Genomic DNA, 19183 nt, shown 5'->3' on the forward strand with positions numbered 1-19183 from the left:
CTCTAATTTAAGGGCATAAAAATTAAAAGTTTAAAAATTGCTAAATTTTTTGCCACATTTTTTTTTTTTTGCACAAATAAATGCAAGTCATATCGAAGAAATGTTACCACTATCAGAATGTACAATATGTCACGAGAAAACATTCTCAGAATCACCGGGATCCGTTGAAGCGTTCCAGAGTTATAACCTCATAAAGGGACAGTGGTCAGAATTGTAAAAAATGGCCCTGGTCAGGAAGGTGAAGACAGGCTTCGGGGTGAAGGGGTTAAGTCCGGTGTTATGCACTCGGTACCGGTCCACGGAACACAAAGCCCCGCGAGATGTGAAGCAGGACCCTGGACAGCGCGCATGTGAACGCGCAGCGCGGTCATGGCTGCGGAGAATCCCGCACGTGCTGGCGCCGTCCCTTCAGCAGAGCTGACCGTGGTGTGATGCCCGCGGCCGAGCACCAGGGGGCGCTGGTGTCTGCTTCGTGTAGAACAAAGAGGCCGGTTCCTTATTCCGCGCAGGGACGTTAGTACGGCCTCGCTGCTGCGCGCACTGGCAGCTTCATTCAGTATGGCTCCGTCACCTCACTGTAACAACCAGCCGAATGTATTCGTGTAGGAAACAGCGCCTTACAGCCATAGAAAGAAGAAATGTAAACCTCGCGAGATTTTCCACTGACGGAAATTGACGACATTTTCCGAGCTCTTCGCTCCTGAGTTCGGGCGGTGGGGTCGCCGCGGGTGTCCTCTGCTGGTCACAGCTTGGTATTGCGGCGGTGCTCGGTGGCTGCGGGAGGAGCCTGTTTCATTCGTTGTCTGCGGAAGCCGAGGCACCGGGTGGCCCGGGGACACCAGGTAACCACCGAGCAGGGGGCGGCCGGGGCCTGTGCTCCCGCGGGCTCCGGCACCGGGGCAGTCAGACCAACGCGCTCTGTGAAGCGGGGGCGGCAACGTGCCGCCATGAAGCCCGGGCCTAGCTGCGCCAGCAGTAGCAGTGCCGGACTGCCGTCCTTTGTGAGGCCGCTGCCGCCATGTTGTCGGGCTGGTGCGGGGCCCGGGCTGTGCACGGGGCGGGGGCGGTGCTGGAGACAGCGCGGTGCTGGCGGCCACTGAGGCCTTCTAGGCCGGCGCCTTGTGCGGGAGTGTAGGCCGCGGGAGCATGGAGGCCGGCACCGGGAGGGGATCGGCCGACTGTCTGATGCGATCTCCTGGGAGGTGCCGCACATGGAGGGATAGGCCGGGCCCCTCCTGACTGCTCCCCAGCCTGCCGGCCCCTCATGCCGGCTGCCATGACCCCAGTGATGGATGGCTGTCAGCAGGCCGCTCACCGCCTCTGTCAGGTCCTCACCCTGGGAGATGGACGGTGACGCTGGCTGGGCGGTCCAATGCGCCCCTGACTGTGGAATAAGTCTGCGGATTGGAGATACGAAGGGGAAAGGTGATCCCCCCCCCCCCCCCGCGCGCAACGTGCTCCCCCCGCGCGCAACGTGCTCCCCCCGCGCGCAACGTGCTCCCCCCCGCGCGCAACGTGCTCCCCCCCCGCGCGCAACGTGCTCCCCCCCCGCGCGCAACGTGATCCCCCCCGCGCGCAACGTGATCCCCCCCCCGCGCGCAACGTGATCCCCCCCCCGCGCGCAACGTGATCCCCCCCCCCGCGCGCAACGTGATCCCCCCGCGCGCAACGTGATCCCCCCCCCCGCGCGCAACGTGATCCCCCCCCCCGCGCGCAACGTGATCCCCCCCCGCGCGCAACGTGATCCCCCCCCCGCGCGCAACGTGATCCCCCCCCCCGCGCGCAACGTGATCCCCCCCCGCGCGCAACGTGATCCCCCCCCCCCCCCCCGCGCGCAACGTGATCCCCCCCCCCCCCGCGCGCAACGTGATCCCCCCCCCCCCCCCCCCCGCGCGCAACGTGATCCCCCCCCGTGCACAATGCCCAGGGTGATGGCCGTGGACCCTGCCGAGAAGTGACATCTGTATTGCCACCACAGCCGCATGTGCTACTGCATGGCTGACACAGCCCTCCCCGCCTAATGGGGGTATGCACCCATCCTATACCTGGGAGGAGTCTATCACCAGGGGGAGCGGGCGATGAATGATAGATCATGTCAGCATGAGCCCAATAAAGGGTTAAAGCCGCTTCCCCGCTAACATCCGTCATCGGGATGTATGGGAGTGTTACTGTTCAAATCAAAGGCAGGCAAAGCCGTGTAGGTGTCCTCCGCTGCTGTGGGAATAGCAGCTCCTCATACCCAGGTCTGGCCGTGGTCAGGTTCTGTGTATGCATTGGTAGGTGACCGGACCCTAATAATTGGAGCTCCAGGGTGTCGCCTGTCATTGCCGGGAAGCTTCAGGAGCATCTCACTGTGAAGGAACTGATGCACCAACAAGTCCCAGCACTTGCAGGCGTTTCCACTACCCTGACCCAATGTGTTGGGCTGCGGAGCTGGATGAACGGCCCCTCCGATCTGATATTGAAGCCCCATAATTATCAGCAGCGGAGAGGACAGCACGGCGCCATCACTTCTTAGTGGCCGCTCTCCAGTATTGCACATCAGCTCCTATTTAAGCACCCAGGATTAGAGATGAGTGAATAAATTTGTCTCCCTCCTTATTCAGCAAGTTATAGCGCTTACAGAATAAGCTGCAGAGGGAACCCGGATACATGGAGCGCGCCGGCTGATCAGCTGTCAGTGCCGCAGCTGCATGTGTCGCGGCTCTTTCACTGTCACAACTCATGCATGGGGAGCCCAACACCCAGGTGACCGCTGATCAGCAAGAGCGCTCCAGGTTCCCTCTGCAGCTTATTCCCTAAGCGCTATAACTTGCTGAATAAGGAGGGAGCCGAACAAATTCGCTCATCTCTACCTGGTGTCGTGTGTGTACTTATGGCGGTACCATACTCACCGTCTTCTCATTTTCAGTGACTCTCAAATCTGTGACGGTGCATTAGGGAGTGATGATGCAGCAGCGGCTCCTCAGCCTGGCGCTGAATTCCCTGTCTGGCACCACCCTCCCCAGACTGACCTGTCAGTGGCCATGTGCTAGAGCAAACAACCTGTCAATTATGCGAGATGGTGGCGCTCGGCATGGAATACAGCAGTGAGCTGAGGAGCTGGAGGTGCATCGGCACTGATTGATACCGAACTGCAAATAACCATTTTGCACTTCAGTACCATCACTTTGGGGTCAACTGGCTTATCATCAAAAAGGCTACACAGTCTTAAATGATGGTTTTGGGGGTAGATGTTTGACACGTTCCCTTCAAGAAAGATTTTGTGGAGCCGCGCCCAGCTCCACTTATTTCCATGATCTTCAATATGTGCGTGTAAAATATATATATATATATTGAGAGAGAGCTCCCCCCACACAGCCAAGTATATATAGGCATCTGCTCTGAATGCTGTCTGACATCTCTAGTGGTGACCTCACACCAAGGAACAAAAAGGACTGGCACTTTGGTATCCAGCTGTGCAACTGTTGTCTTAGAGCAATATGTATCTCTGGTGGTCTACCTTGGCCCCCTTCTCCTTGGCCTATGTCTGGCTGTAAGACAGCTAGCTGCATCAGGAGCCTCTCCTGTCTGGTCTCTATGCCATACTAAACATTAAACCCCAAACACTGCTTCTTTCTGCTGAACTTGTCAGCCATTTGTGCAGCCTAAAGTTAGGTCAGCATGAATCTGGTGATAGGTTCCCGCCATATTACAGAAGCAGTACACCTAGTGAAGTGTACCCATCTGGGCTACCATACAGCCGCACATATAACTGCCCAACAGAAAAGCACCCTTTATTGCCCACAACTACCAGTTATAGTGCATCTGTGCTATGATTGAGCTCTGTGGGCAACAAGACCACTTCTTCTGTTAGACAGTTTTGATAACTGTTAAGCTGTATGTTCGCATAGTAGATGGATACACTTACGTTATATGGCTGGAGCCTGTGATCAGATTCACGCTGTCCTAACAAGCAGCATGAGATACCCACAGCCTCCTCTGCCACCTCAGCTTGATTGACATGACTCCCCATACTTAAATAGTGTGAGACTTGATATTTCAACCAGACGGGAAGAGCCCAGGGGTTGGAGAAGCTTAAATCTCATGACTGTTTCAAAGGGAACCTCTCCTGTCCTCAAACGCTGTTGGCCTGCAGGAATGGGGTTAATCTGCTGGGTAAAGTGTTTTAAAATGTGTGGCCTCCGGCCTCTGGGAGGAATTGAACTTTATTCCTCCCTGCAGCCTTGGGCTTTCAGTCATAGAGGCGCAACTTCAGTCACTACTCAATACATAGTGAGCAGCGGCTATTATCACGCCCCGGCACTGACTGGCAGCCGGGCTTTCTGTGCAGCGGCCAAACGGCTTTAGAACAATATTAACTTGAAGATTAACCCTAGATCTGCAGGGTAATAGTATTTAGCCCTTTAAGTTTTCTCATAGAAAATTTAGAGGGACCAGATGTAGATCATGGGACGCAGACTTCTGTGGGTAATTGTGTATATGATTGCCAGTATCTTAGGGAATTGTGAGCATTCTGTAAAGGATATGGAGCTTTTCGCTTTGCTCAGTGGTGTCAGGATAAAGTCAAAGGGTCGTGATCAGAAAATGTCACAATGTAGTTTAGGCAAACATGTTGTCCCTGAGCTGTAGGCCTTGTCTCGCTGCCTCCCAAGGTGTAATGTTGTCATGCCGTCACATAGGGTTGCTACGAGATCTGCTACCGCTGATGGTAGAGTCTAATTTCTGCTTATTCTCTCACTCCGTTGATCTGGGTGTAAGAATCCGTCTTCCCAACAAAATAACCTGCTGTGTTATTTGAGACTGGAGTCATCCGCAGAGAGAAAGCGAGATCCCAGGTTCAGCAGGCAGAATAACAACGAAGATGGAGATGGCTCCAAAATAATCAGGCGTGAGGGGGAGGTAGACACTGCGAGAAGGTTTATATAAAACTGCACATGCTCCGAGCCCGTAACCTGAACCCAGAGACAAAGGGAACATAGATCATGTATGTGCATGGTGTCTGTCTGTGGCTTCTAAAGCTGGAGTCACACATAACGATATCGTTGCAACGTCACGCTTTTGGTGACGTAGCAACGACCCGCTAACGATCTCGTTATGTGTGACAGCGACCAACGATCAGGCCCCTGCTGGGAGGTCGTTGGGGAATGATCAGGACCATTTTTTGGTCGCTGATCACCCGCTGTCATCGCTGGATCGGCGTGTGTGACGCCGATCTAAGGCTTCATTGTGATAAGGGGCAAAGGCGTGAGATATAATCTTATCACGGGTATTAGTGGGACCTCATCCGAAATGTGTTAGTTTGAGATAGTTTGGAGAACCCCATCAGAGCGGTTACGTAACATTACATACATATAGAAGTAGCATTTATTTCTTTTCGTCTGACCTTGCTTTTTATGTGAATGCAGGTTACTTCTAGTCTCATATGACTTTATATCCAGGTGATGAGCAAACTGAGCTGAGCCATTGTGTGAAGTGTCACATTGGGCAACCTGTCACCTGCACCCATGTCCAATGTAGGAGACAGTCATGTACACTTATTGTTAAAGGAGTTATCCAAACCTATATTTTTTTTTTTACATAAAGCCTCCCTGGTATAAATAAAAGTAGTAATACTTTCCAGCCCTTGCTTCTCTGATCTTCCCCGCACCCCTTTCTTTATTCACCTGACTCCAGTGATGACATGTCCACACCTCTGCAGGGGTCACAGGTCAGCAAGCCACATCATTAGTGTCAGAACAAGTTCGGCCAGGGCTTTACAGGGGATCAGTGCAGTTTTAAGTTTTACCTTATGGAAGTCCGCACAGGACAGAATTTCTGAAGGTTTTACCCGCCGACTTGTGCAATTATAACCCACAGATCATTACAGTACCAGACACGTGGAGGAGATTTTACGAGTGTCATCCATATACTGTAGACCGTTTCTGCTGGAAATTGACTTGCACTGCAGATTTACAATTTTTGCTAACGTTAGCTGTGAATCTGGATGGGATTTTTCTTTTTTTCTTTAACGTTCAGAGAAGCTGATAAGGCACAAGTCCCAGCATATGGCGGTATAAATAGTCTTCAAAACTCTCTTGCAGAGCAATACGCTATGCATCACATCTATCGGTGGTGAAAAGCGGCACTCACCGGGTATGCGACTCATAAATCCTTTATTTTAACTTTATTGGGACAAAGATTTGTAAGCAGAGGGCAGGGAGTGTGCAGGAGAGAAACCGAGAAAGACGGTAGCTGAACCTGTTAAAGTGCAGCTGCTCAAAACGGCCGTCATTCTCAGTTTCTCTCCTGCACACTCCCTGCCCTCCGCTCACCAATCTTCGTTCCAATAAAGTCAAAAGAAAAGATTTATGAATCGCATACCCGGTGAGTGCCGCTTTTCACTTTTTCAGCTCGCCCAGCAAACCACAAAATAGCCGTGTATGGAGTAGAGAGTGGCCAGACCTGTCCATCAGCCTCTCCCAAATTAAAAATCCTTCACATGGGAACGTAGTTTGGCCTTACAAAGCCAGCAGCACAGATTTTATTTAAAGAAGAACTCCTGTAATTTCTACTTAGTTGTCCCCGTAGTAGCACTCATGTGTAGTAATTTCAGTACCATACTCGCCGGTCGCTGTTTTCCGCGGCGCTCTGGTCCACTCCAGTGGCACGAGGCCACATTTGTAACCTGTCAGATCACCGGGTCTGCGGTTACTTTCTTGCCTCATTCTGAGTGTGTCTAAATGTACCGTCACATTTAGCGACGCTGCAGCGATCTAGACAACGATGCCAATCGCTGCAGCGTCGCTGTTTGGTCGCTGGAGAGCTGTCACACAGACAGCTCTCCAGCGACCAACGATGCCGAAGTCCCCGGGTAACAAGGATAAACATTGGGTTACTAAGCGCAGGGCCGCGCTTAGTAACCCGATGTTTACCCTGGTTACCATTGTAAAAGTAAAAAAAAAAAAAACACTACATACTTACATTCCTGTCACGTCCCCCAGCGTCAGCTTCCCTGCACTGTGTAAGCGCCGGCCGTAAAGCAGAGCGGCGACGTCACCGCTGTGCTCTGCTTTACGGCCGGCCGGAGCTGACACAGTGCAGGGAAGCTGAAGGTGAGGGACGTGACAGGAATGTAAGTATGTAGTGTTTTTTTTTTTTTTACTTTTAAAATGGTAACCAGGGTAAACATCGGGTTACTAAGCGCGGCCCTGCGCTTAGTAACCCGATGTTTACCCTGGTTACCAGTGAAGACATCGCTGGATTGGCGTCACACACGCCGATTCAGCGATGTCTGCGGGAGATCCAGCGACGAAATAAAGTTCCGGACTTTCAGCAACGACCAACGATGTCACAGCAGGATCCTGATCGCTGCTGCGTGTCAAGCACAACGATATCGCTAGCCAGGACGCTGCAACGTCACGGATCGCTAGCGATATCGCTCTAAAGTCGCTAAATGTGACGGTACCTTTACATTAACAGTGGCTTGTTTTAGAGGTCACATGCTGTCACTTATCACCACAGAAGACTGCTCCCGGTGACTATATTATCGCATTCTTTATATATACACTACTCCCAAAAAGTTAGGGATATTTGGCTTTCGGGTGTAATGTATGGAAAACGTAAAAAGTTTGATATATTTTATCATAAATATGGGGCATTTACGTAAAAGCAACAATGGTTATTTCCTCATCTGAAACAATTTATTGAAACAAAGCCAACACAGTGGTGGCTATGTACCATCGCAAAACAGGGCTGTGGAGTCGGTAAGGCTAGGTTCCCATCGCGTTAGTGCCATCCGTTTAACATCCATTAAACGGATGCGCCAACGCTGATGCCCAAATTCACTTTTTTTTACGATTGCGCTAACGCATGCTCCAATGCATGGTAGCATTGCGTTGACATGCAGTAGTAATAGAGGTCTATGCATAGCGAATGCCTCTTTTCGCTGTGCGTTAGACCTAATGGCCCCGAAAACACGGTAGACCGCGTTCGAGGGTGTGTCACAAAGTAACACATCTCTAACGCAACGCATGCCGGTTTTGAAATGCGTTACAATTATGGATGGCAATGTGCATCCAAAAGTTTAGAGAAGGTCACATTAAGCTCACCTGATGCGTTAGAGGGCATTTTAGGGTCATCCTGAAATTTCTCCCGAAAGCCAAATATCTTAAATAGTGATGAGCGAGTGTACTCGTTGCTCGGGTGGTCTCCCGAGTATTTATGACTGCTCGGAGATTACGTTTCCATCGCCTCAGCAGCATGATTTACAGCTACTAGCCTGCTTGATTACATGTGAGGATTACCTAGCAACCAGGCAACCCCCCACATGTACTCAGGCTGGGTAGTAGCTGTAAATCATTTAGCTGCCGTGATGAAAACTAAATCTCCGAGCAGTAATAAATACTTGGAGGTCACCCGAGCAACGAGTACACTCGCTCATCACTAATCTTAAACTTCTTGTGAGTAGTGTAATTGCTACTAAAGGAGTTCTCTCTTCTTGAATTTGTACAGTACTGACGGAAAACACAGAAGGGGTTACTGCAGTACAGAAACTCTTCACTAGAGGGCACAGTTTTCTATATTATCCAAGAAATAATACATGCTGAAGGAAACTTGTCAAATGCTGCTTGTAGTTCTTGCAACTTTTGTACCATTCGGCCCACAAGTGTGCATTGGAGATTAGTAATTAGTGCGGCTACACACCCACTTGTTATCATACGACATTTTATAAATGTGTTTTGTTTTTTGAAGGGAACCTGTCATGTAAAAAAAAAAAAATACTATTGACATGCAGATATGGGGTTAATCTACAGGATAGTGGCGTATGATTGAAAGCCTGAGGCTACTGTGAAGAATAAAGTTAATTTTCTTTTGGCAGCATGGCTCCCAGTGCAGGTTCCAGTCAGCTTCACAACACTATTAACCTGTAGATGACAGGTTCCCTTATGGAAAAATATAAATAATGCCCTTCCCCATTGTATGTATGGCTAGAACTTAAGTGAGGATGCGGATGTAGCTTCAAATACCCCATTACATTACATGTCCCTGCAATCGCTATTGGGGTGAAATAAATGTTTTCTTGTACAGCTTCTGTGACTACAAAATGAAGTTACTGCACTACTTTCCTTGCAAAATCACATTTGTTTAGTACCATACCGAGGATTCCCTGCTGAAAGTAATGATGAAGCTTGTGTGCATGTGTGGCCATATTCTTTATGTAAAGTTAGAGTAATAGGATGGCAATTTACAGGTGATATTGTATATTAGCATGTGAGCAGAAGAATAAAATGTCCCTTTACTGACACATTTTTGTATTTGCTTACAGACATGGAGGGGAAAAAGTTGATTACGGCCACAGACACGCAGTACTCTGGCAGCTTATTGCAATCTTTAAATGACCAGCGGCTGCAGGGCTTATACTGTGACGTCACAGTCATCGTTGAAGACCGCAAATTCAGAGCTCACAAGAATATACTTTCTGCCTGCAGCACTTATTTCCACCAGCTGTTCATTGTCGCTGGAGCTGTGGTGGAATTGAATTTTATCAGAGCTGAAATTTTTGCAGAAATTCTTAACTATATTTACAGCGCTAAAATTGTTCGCGTGAAATGCGACATGCTGGAGGAGCTGATCAAATCTGGAAAATTGCTGGGAGTTCCTTTTATAGCAGAGCTTGGAATACCTTTATCACAAGTGAAGAGCATGGCTGGTGGAGAAAAGGATGATTCTCCCGAGGCCCAGTCTAATTCTGATCCAAAATCACAAGAGTCTGCAAAAAACAGCCCATCATCTAGTAAAGCGGGTGTCTCGAGGATACCAGTCATCGGCGATGCATTCGCCTTGTACTCCAGTGATGAACCCAATATAATAGAGGATGAGTCCGATGACGATGATGTGATCTTTTGTTCAGAGACTATGCCAGACAAACCAGTGACATCAGAAAAAAAAGAATCCTCGCAAACTCCAACTCTTGCTACTAATGGTCAAGTCTCTGATACAAAAATTGCTGCACCATCTAGCCAATCTCCGCAGCCGGTCCAGGACACTAAACCTCAGCCTCAACCCCCTGTTAATATAAGTCTAACCACTCCAAATCCTCCTCCAAACTGTTCAGCTGTCCCTCCTGTTCCACAACTTGCACCGGTTTCGGTGGCTCTTCCGGACCAGACCTTCCAAAATGCTGCTTCTTTGGTTACAGCTGGATTAGATAGGAAGCAAGCAGCCTCTGATGCCACTCAAAATTTGCCAAAACTACAACCAATTGGTATTATTAAGCCTAAAACAGAACTGATACTGGACGGCAACGGCATTTCATCATGTCCTGTGTCTTCAGCGGTATCTTTGGAACAGCCCACAATTACACACAAAAATGTTTCTTTCGATGGAGTTCAAAAAAAGCAAGTGGTCACATTCAGCCCCGCATCATCTTCAAAACCGGGAGAATATAAAATTAAGATTGCTGATGTTGTTTCTGGAACCAGCAAGGATTCATCAGAGCCTCGGCGCATACTGGATGGAAAAAAAATAATTACATTGGACACGGCCTCCGAGATCGAGGGATTGTCAACAGGGTGCAAAGTTTATGCAAATATTGGGGAGGATACATATGACATCGTAATCCCCATCAAGGAAGAGGAAGAAGGGTTGGTCAAGCTAGAGGATGACGATGGCTTTCCAGATCGTAAACGAATGAAAATAAAGCATGAAGATCACTACGAGCTCATCGTCGACGGAAGAGTCTATTATATCTGCATTGTGTGCAAAAGATCGTACGTTTGTCTGACGAGTTTACGGAGACATTTTAACGTTCACTCTTGGGAAAAGAAATATCCTTGTCGCTATTGTGAGAGAGTCTTCCCTCTTGCAGAATATCGTACAAAACATGAAATTCATCATACAGGAGAAAGAAGATATCAGTGCTTGACCTGTGGTAGTTCATTTATTAATTACCAAGTCATGGCTTCACACATTCGATCAGTGCACAGTATGGACCCTGCTGGAGACTCAAAGCTTTACCGCCTAAACCCATGCAAGACATTACAGATTAGACAGTATGCATACATTGCGGATAGTTCCAATTCTGTCCCCGTTATCAGTGATGGCGGAATCGTGTATGACATTGACCCAGACAAATCTGAACCAGCGTCTGCAGAGAACCAGAACCACTCTAACGAGGGGCCAAAACCTGTAAACTGGGACGATATCTTCCTTCAGCAGTCCAACCAGAACATGTTTAAACCAACTACTTCGGAAGGCAGTACTGAGTTTGAGTTTGTTATACCAGAATCCTATTAATCATATTAACATTCAGTGTAATGAGAGCAAGGAGTACATGGATCTAACAGGTGAACTGCGGTCAGGATTTTTTTTTCTCTCTTAAATACATCATTTTAATATAGCTTACAAAACAGCCTAGTTTTAGACTTTCTTCTACGTTGCATCCAGTATGTGAGGGCATCGTCTCAACAATCTCCTAAGCGGCCAATGATACAAGATTTACAGAGACTATTGGTATACCTTGGTATTCGCAATCATTGTATAGGAAATAGTTAGGCACAGAACTTTTGTAATAAATAAAATAAAGATGTATGAATTACATTTTACTGATGTTCCGGTGTGAGTTAGACAGTTCCCGCTGCCGAATATTTTAGGCATGTTTGCACTTTAAAATGGAGAAATTTTATTTGGCAATGTCTTAGACAGGTAAACTATCTAAGGTCTTCCACTCCTCAACTGCTGAACTGGAAGTTAAAACCTGTACCGTGGAAAGCATACCTTCTATAAAAGCAGTGCATCGAGAACTAAAAAAATAAGGCATTTGATTAGGTTTTCAGCCGCTTTAATAACTTTTTTTTTTTTACAAAGTATTCTCAATTGCACATTAAAGGGGTTTCCTAGGATCACAGTATTGATGGCCTATTGCGGTCCAGATGCTGGCACTTATGTAAATCAGCTGTTTCAAGAGCCCGCAGTGTTGGAGAGTTCTCGGTGTACATATATGCAACACGCCTGTGCTGGGTATTACAGCGTTACTCTATATCCTAAGGATAGACCTTTTAAAGAGAATCTGTCAAAATGATCCCATGGCCAAAATCTTTATATGGCGATGTTGGTCTCTGAAAGATAATGGCATCCAATCCTTTTCTGATACAATCTGCTACTCCCGAACTGAAAAATTGCTGCTTTTAATTCATATGAAAATGAGGCTTAAGTGCCACCCACCCCTCCATCTCCACCTTTATCCACCTTGACAGATAGCTCACTGGCTTGACCAAATATAGGAATATGGGCTGGGCAAGGAACAGAAACTTGAAAAGTTGTTTGACACACCCAGAGCTCTTAAGCAGGGATGTGGAGTCGGCGTTGGAGCCCATTTTGGTGGAGTAGGTGTCATGGAAATTGAGGAGTCTGAGGTTTGGCTTACCGTCTCCACAGCTCTGGCAGGGCCTTGGAGTCGAGGAGTTGGTTGGTGTCATGGAATTTGAGGAGTCTGAGGTTTGGCTTACCGTCTCCACTAGTGTTGAGCAATACCTTCCGATATTTGAAAGTATCGGTATCTGATTGTATCGGCCGATATCCGAAAAATATCGGATATCACCGATACCAATACAAGTCAATGGGACACAAATATCGGAATGTATCCTGGAATGGTTCCCAGGGTCTGGAGGAGAGGAAACTCTCCTTCAGGCCCTGGGATCCATATTCATGTAAAGAATAAAAATAAAAAATATTGATATACTCACCCCTCTAGCGGACCCTGGACCTTAGCGGTGTAACCAGCAGCCTGCGTTCCTAAGAATGCAGGGTGAAGGACCTTCGATGACGTTGCGGCTTGTGATTGGTCGCGTGACCGCTCATTTGACCGCTCATGCGACCAATCACAAGCCGCGACGTCATCGCAGGTCCTTCACTCGCTGATTCTTAGGAAGGGAGGCTGCCGGTTGCAGCGGTTACAACCAGGGCGCGTCCGAAGGTAAGTATATCAATATTTTTTATTTTTATTCTTTATTTTACACATGATTATTCATCCCGATACCGATTCCCGATATTGCAAAAATATCGAAACTCTGTATCGGAATTCCGATACTGCAAATATTGGCCGATACTTGCGGTATCGGAATGCTCAACACTAGTCTCCACAGCTCTCGCAGGGCCATGGAGTCGAGGAGTTGGTTGGTGTCATGGAAATTGAGGAGTCTGAGGTTTGGCTCACCGTCTCCACAGCCCTGGCAGGGCCGTAGAGTCGAGGAGTTAGTTGGTGTCATGGAAATTGAGGAGTCGGAGGTTTGGCTTACCGTCTCCACAGCCCTGCTCTTAAGCCCTTTTTACATGTGAATTAAAACAGTAACTTTTTCATTGGGGAAGCAACAGATTGCATCAGTAGATGTGTGGATGACATTCTCTTTCAGGGAGCAACAGGACCATATAAACAACTTAAAGGGGATGGATTCTTCTGAGAAATGATTCCCTGCAATGTTGTGATTCTAGTAAATCCCGTCAAAGGGAATCTGTCAGGCGACTCCTGCTGCCCAGACCACACAGCATAAATCCGAGTCTGGCTGCATTATTGCATTCCGTGTATGCTTTACTTTAAAATATTGCATAATTATAGTTTTGACTGGGGACTGTGCATCTTGGATTACTAGTCCAAGTCCAGTCCCCAGCAGCTTCTCCTCACCCTGCGGGTCTTTCTATCTGGAGTGGGGCTGGGAGAGCTGCCAATCTCGGACTAATCATACAAGGCGCATAGTCCGGCCAGCTCTTCAAAGTAAGTTTTCTATGAAACGCCGCACCATTTCAGAGTAACAATAATGCTGCCGGACTTTGCCTGTCGCTCCCCATGGTTCGGACAGCACGAGTCAGCTGACAGTTTTCCTTTGAACTTTGAAGACCTGCTGATGTCACGGTTTCATTTTTTAAGTTACAATAATAGTTGTGTTTTTATTTTTTTTTAAATGTCTCTGAAAAATAAACCTCAACATGTACTCTTGTATCACATTTACTGTAAGGAGGTATAAATTGTGATTTTGGTGGTACATTAACATACAATGCCTTGCAACTTACATTTTTTTGTAAAAAAAAAACACACACCGTAACAAACATGCAGGAATTATTACTCGTGCATCTGCACAAGCCTCAAGGTTATAAAGGGTGTATTGGTGTAGAGAAGACCAGAACCTGGGCTAGGGCTACATGATGACCGCAGTTAAATTAGCCCAAGTTATGTCTTCACTCACAGCGGCCCGCAGAATAGTCACCAGATTCCACAATGCACACTGCATACAATATTAAAGGGATTGTTCTCTTTCATATAATGTTGAGCCCCCTGCTGCAGTTTGTTAAAAAAAAAAACGCGCTGTACTCTCCTTCACTGGCGAGTAGTTTCTGCAGATAGTCTGAATGTCTGACATTGGCAATGGCACTAATGTCCCATCAACAGCACAGTCGCTGAGCTCTGTGATTGGATGCGCTGCTGACGGGACATCAGTGCCGGTGACCGAGGCAGAGATTCGACAGTGAACATGGCGTAAGTGAGTAGAGTGCTTTTTTTTATTATGACACGAACTGCAGGTGGGGATGATCCATTTTCGTAGAATTCTTGGACCTGAGGAAGCTGCTCTATTTACTCTTAAAATCCCCATCACAAAGGGTGTATAATCCTTTATGGAAGTTTCACACGTAGCCTGATTGTCTACTGCTCAGTGTCCCTCTTTCAGGCTGGGTGGGAGCAGACTGAATACACTTAGATTCATCACTGATCACCAGCTATTTAATGCTATGTCTTGATTGGTATAATTTGGTGATGAGCGAGCATGCGCAGGTGATGGAGTATTTGGATGTGCTCGGAGATTTAGCTTCTGTCGCAGTAGCTGCATGATTTGCGGCTGCTAGACAGAATGAGTACATGTGGGGGTTGCCTGTTTGTTAGGAAATCCCCACATGTATTCAAGCTGTCTAGCAGCCGTACATCATGCAGCTGCAGAGACAGAAACTAAATCTCTGAGCACCCCAAAACACTCGACCACCCGAGCATGCTCGGGAAATCTCGAGTAACGAGTATACTCACTAATCACTAATAAAATTCCCATCTTAACAGTGGGGGTTATACAGTCATTCTGACAAGGAGTTGCAAAGTAAATACGCCAGCCTCATCTGGTCTAAGAGCAGTTTGTATTGTGAAATCTGGTGACCTGATCCAGCTGCTTTGTCAACATAACATTGCCAAACGTAACAGTAATAAAATTGTGAGTGGTCATATTTTAATTTTGCCCATGAAAGTTTATTAACATCTTCTTTCTTTTCATCTTTGTTCTCACGCATTATTCACATGCAACTCATGGAAACCTAAGTCGCCCCCTTTTCACCCAGGCAAAATAGGCAGAGGACAGATTAAATCCCATATCCTGAGAATTTCAGCGGCGATGTGCTAGGTTGTTACAGGATGCCCTCTCACATTGGAGCTGTTCTAGTGCAGATATTTTTTCCCCCACTGGATTTTACAGATATAAATTATTTTTCTACGTTTGATTTTCTCCTTCACCTTTCCTTTAGTCTCTGTCTATGTGTTACTTTGCTCGCTATGGGCCAGCCATTTTTTCAGAACATGGAGAAGTAGTTGCACACCGATACGGCTTGTGTAAATGACCTGAGCAGGATCCTGGGCTTATTGTAGCTAGCATAGTGCCGGTAGGCAAATTACTATGGCCTTTTCTCTTTTATAATGAAGATTTGGTTAAACTAGTGATACTTGTTTTTTTATGTGTGATGATACCATTGTGGATGTTGAACATTGTACAAAGACTTGGTGCAGGTATCTGTATATATAAGCTATGATATCAGCTGTATAAATGCCTATAGAGCACTGACGAGAGGCGGCCCGAGTAGTATGACGGAGAAATGGGTCATTAAAGCTAAAACTTCACAATCACAGGGTTGTGATGTTAACACATCTTTTCCTAATAGTGTGTGCATTTATTTATTAGGAGATGCTCATGAATCTCTGGGCCTTAGTCCTTCATACTAATAAGTCACGTCGTGGACGACTTCCTATGCCTTTTATATGTTAACAATTAAAGAACCCCCGAATTTGCTGTGGCAGGACTTAATGTAGAGAATTGCAAAGATTGTTCGCCAACTGCTGGGCATGCTGGTATCTGTAGTCTCACAACAGCTGAAGCACCAGTGAACACTTGGACTAGGTTCCAATGGCAGCACCCACCGTTCAGTGTAAGTCTTGGGTGCCATAGGTTGTCCCCACCACATGCATGTACGGCATATGGGTTGTGTATGCCAGAAAGGTTAAACGTTTTAATGATTCATCAGTTCACTTTAAGCGTTTAAGTATTTTTTACATGGAAATGTTATTTTTTCTTTAAAAAAAAAAAAAGCTTTAAAACCAGTAAATAAGATTGGAAGTTCTAACAGTGGTCCTGAATAGCATGAGACCGGGAGAAGAGACTTGAAAACTGACATGTCCTATTTGGTGCTTGTGTAACATCTTTGGTCTGGGTTTTATGGAAGGGTTTCAAGGAAACAAATACTATGATTATTAAGAAATATTTTACTTGTGAGTTCCTGGAGAAACCGCATGCTACTAAATTATGCAACCCATTCTTTCAGTATTTAGACCAGTGTTCCCCAAGTCCGGTCCTCAAGAGCCACCAACAGGTAATGTTTTCAGGATTTCCTTAGTATGGCACAGGTGATGGAATTATTGCCTGTCCAGGTGATGCAGTTATCACCTGTGCCATACTAAGGAAATACTGAAAACATGACCTGTTGGTGGCTCTTGAGGACCGGACTTAGGGAACACTGATTTAGACCATTGCACTGTCTAAAGATGCTAAACTGCAAGCAAGAAAAGCCGCCACCAGTCCGTTACTGTCGGCACATTATTACTCACCCCTACTTGCTAGATGTCTCTTGTATATTGAGGTTACAGTTCTAAGGTTGAAGTCTTTACTTCCTGAGCCCTGGCAAATATATTGCTTTTCAGATAGCATTCCAGTCTCGTATGTACAGAAAGAAACCGGTGTCGACATAACAACCAGTTAGCGTATTCTGTTGTCACTGTCCATCGGGGAATGCATATGTCTGTCTCTAAGAAGTTGGGTTGTATGTCCTTTCTTCTTCAATGATCTTATTCCAAAATCATTTTTTTGTACCAGTCTTGTTGTGTATATATTATTACTTGTACAGCTTTTCCTTAACCTTTTTTTTTTTTGTTTATTTTATTTTTTTAAAGTCCTGTGCTACTTTTCACTAACTGATACTTGAGCCTTTAGACTTTAGAGCTTTTTATGGCAAACCAATAAACACTTTTTCAACCTGACTCGTGTAACAGGATTTCATTGGAACCGGTTATTAAGCACGTGTTCACGATGTGAGCGAGTTAAAGTGGTTGTCCACTACTCGGAAAGCCTCTTCTCAATCATTGTTTTCTCCCTCCAAGTGAAATAACACCTATACTCTCCTTTGGTGCCTGCGCCATTCCAGCGGTGTCTGCACTGACTTTACAAGGGCTTGCGTGACATAATGTCAGGCAATCCCTGCGGCCAGTCAGCTTGTATGTCCCCTTCACCGGACATCCAGAGGAAGAGCTGTGGCTGCTCACTCATCTCCGGATGTGACATTCAGAACTGTTCGATATCCGCGCCCACATTCGGCAACAGAATGCATCAAGTTTAAGGAACACATTCTCTTGAGTAATTTGTTATCAATTAGAATTGTGCATACAAGTACAAAAAAATCTGGTATAAGCCTTTTCATTCATAAAGATTTCTGACTCACAAAGGTTCTAAACCGCATTGGGTGATTTTGGTAGTCCATACAATACTGCAGGCAAAAATGCTAAATCTTGCTGACAGGTTCTCCTGAAACGAGAGTTACTCTTCTCTATAGAACTTTATGAGCACCAACTGCTATCGCCTATCTCAGTAATGGGAAAGTCAGTCTTTACTGAATACAGATTTTATCCATGAACTGAGAATTTTGAGATTAAATGATCAGCCCAGTAGGAATTCCAATGGAGATACAACGTTCCAGCTGCACTGCTGGTATAGAATGTCCCATGGGACAAAGATTTTCTCACTAAAACTTTTTTGTGATGTATAAAACTAAGCATTTGAGTGCTAAAATTCTATGTCCCTTGGATCATTTTACACCAGCTGTGCAGCCGGACTGTCCAATGTCCCATGGAATTCCTTCTCAATACTCTCACAGGCAAGGTGGATCCTTCTACCCCTGCCGGATTGGCAGCAGTTGGGTTTACCATCGCTTTCTATAGGTGTTGTATCCTCCGCACAGCACTCTAAGGCCACGTGCACACGTTGTGGAAAGTGGTGCAGATTTTTCCAGACTGATTTTGGTAAATCCGCAGGTAATCCGCACTTCGGAATTACTGCGGATTTAGCGTGATTTTTGTGCGGATTCCTATTATGGAGCAGGTGTAAACCGCTGCGGAATCCGCACAAAGAATTGACATGCTGCGGAATAAACAACACTACATTTCCGCACGTTTTTTTCCACAGCATGCGCACTGCGGATTTTGTTTTCCATAGGTTTACATGGTACTGTAAACTCACGGAAAACAGCTGCGGATCCGCAGCAAAATCTGCAACATGTGCACATACCCTTAGTGAGCGCACAATTTGAGCGCATTTTTTTTACTCCCTATTAACATCCACACTGTGAAAAATCAGCACATTTATCTAAGATAATATAACAAGCTTAGAAAACTTTGTAACATATGTATACTATTTACTAAAAGGGAAACAAAAAAAAAAGATGGTTACTAGTTTGGCCAAGAAAATTAAAGTTGGCATTAAAGGGGTTTCCCACTAAATGTTTTTTTATCATCTATTTAGTGGGAAGACCCCATTAAAGTAAAGTAAAGGTACCTTCACACTGAGCAACTTTAGAACGATAGCGATCCGTGACGTTGCAGCGTCCTGGATAGCGATCTCGTTGTGTTTGACAGGCAGCAGCGATCAGGATCCTGCTGTGACATCGCTGGTCGGAGCTGAAAGTCAGGAACTTTATTTCGTCGCTGGATCACCCGTTGACATCGCTGAATCGGCGTGTGTGACGCCGATCCAGCGATGTGTTCACTTGTAACCAGGGTAAACATCGGGTTACTAAGCGCAGGGCCGCGTTTAGTAACCCGATATTTACCCTGGTTACCATTGTAAATGTAAAAAAA

The 19183-nt window shown here is 46.4% G+C and overlaps 1 protein-coding gene across 2 annotated transcripts; it reads left to right on the forward strand.

Annotated features, from left to right (window-relative positions):
* Window positions 1–375: 375 nt before the first annotated feature.
* ZBTB33 (zinc finger and BTB domain containing 33) lies at window positions 376–17314 on the forward strand. 2 transcript variants are annotated; one of them, XR_011317999.1, is made up of 3 exons: window positions 376–842; window positions 9308–13184; window positions 13267–17314. XR_011317999.1 is itself a non-coding variant. In XM_069747186.1 (2 exons), exon 2 carries the CDS (start codon window positions 9310–9312, stop codon window positions 11275–11277), a length of 1968 nt encoding a protein of 655 aa, XP_069603287.1. In that variant the 5' UTR covers window positions 376–842; window positions 9308–9309; the 3' UTR covers window positions 11278–17314. The 2 variants fall into 2 exon arrangements, 1 of the variants encoding a protein (XP_069603287.1); XM_069747186.1 differs by having other exon boundaries at window positions 9308–17314.
* Window positions 17315–19183: the final 1869 nt, after the last annotated feature.

This window comes from Ranitomeya imitator, chromosome 2 (assembly GCF_032444005.1).
Source record: "Ranitomeya imitator isolate aRanImi1 chromosome 2, aRanImi1.pri, whole genome shotgun sequence".
Classification (NCBI taxonomy): domain Eukaryota; kingdom Metazoa; phylum Chordata; class Amphibia; order Anura; family Dendrobatidae; genus Ranitomeya; species Ranitomeya imitator.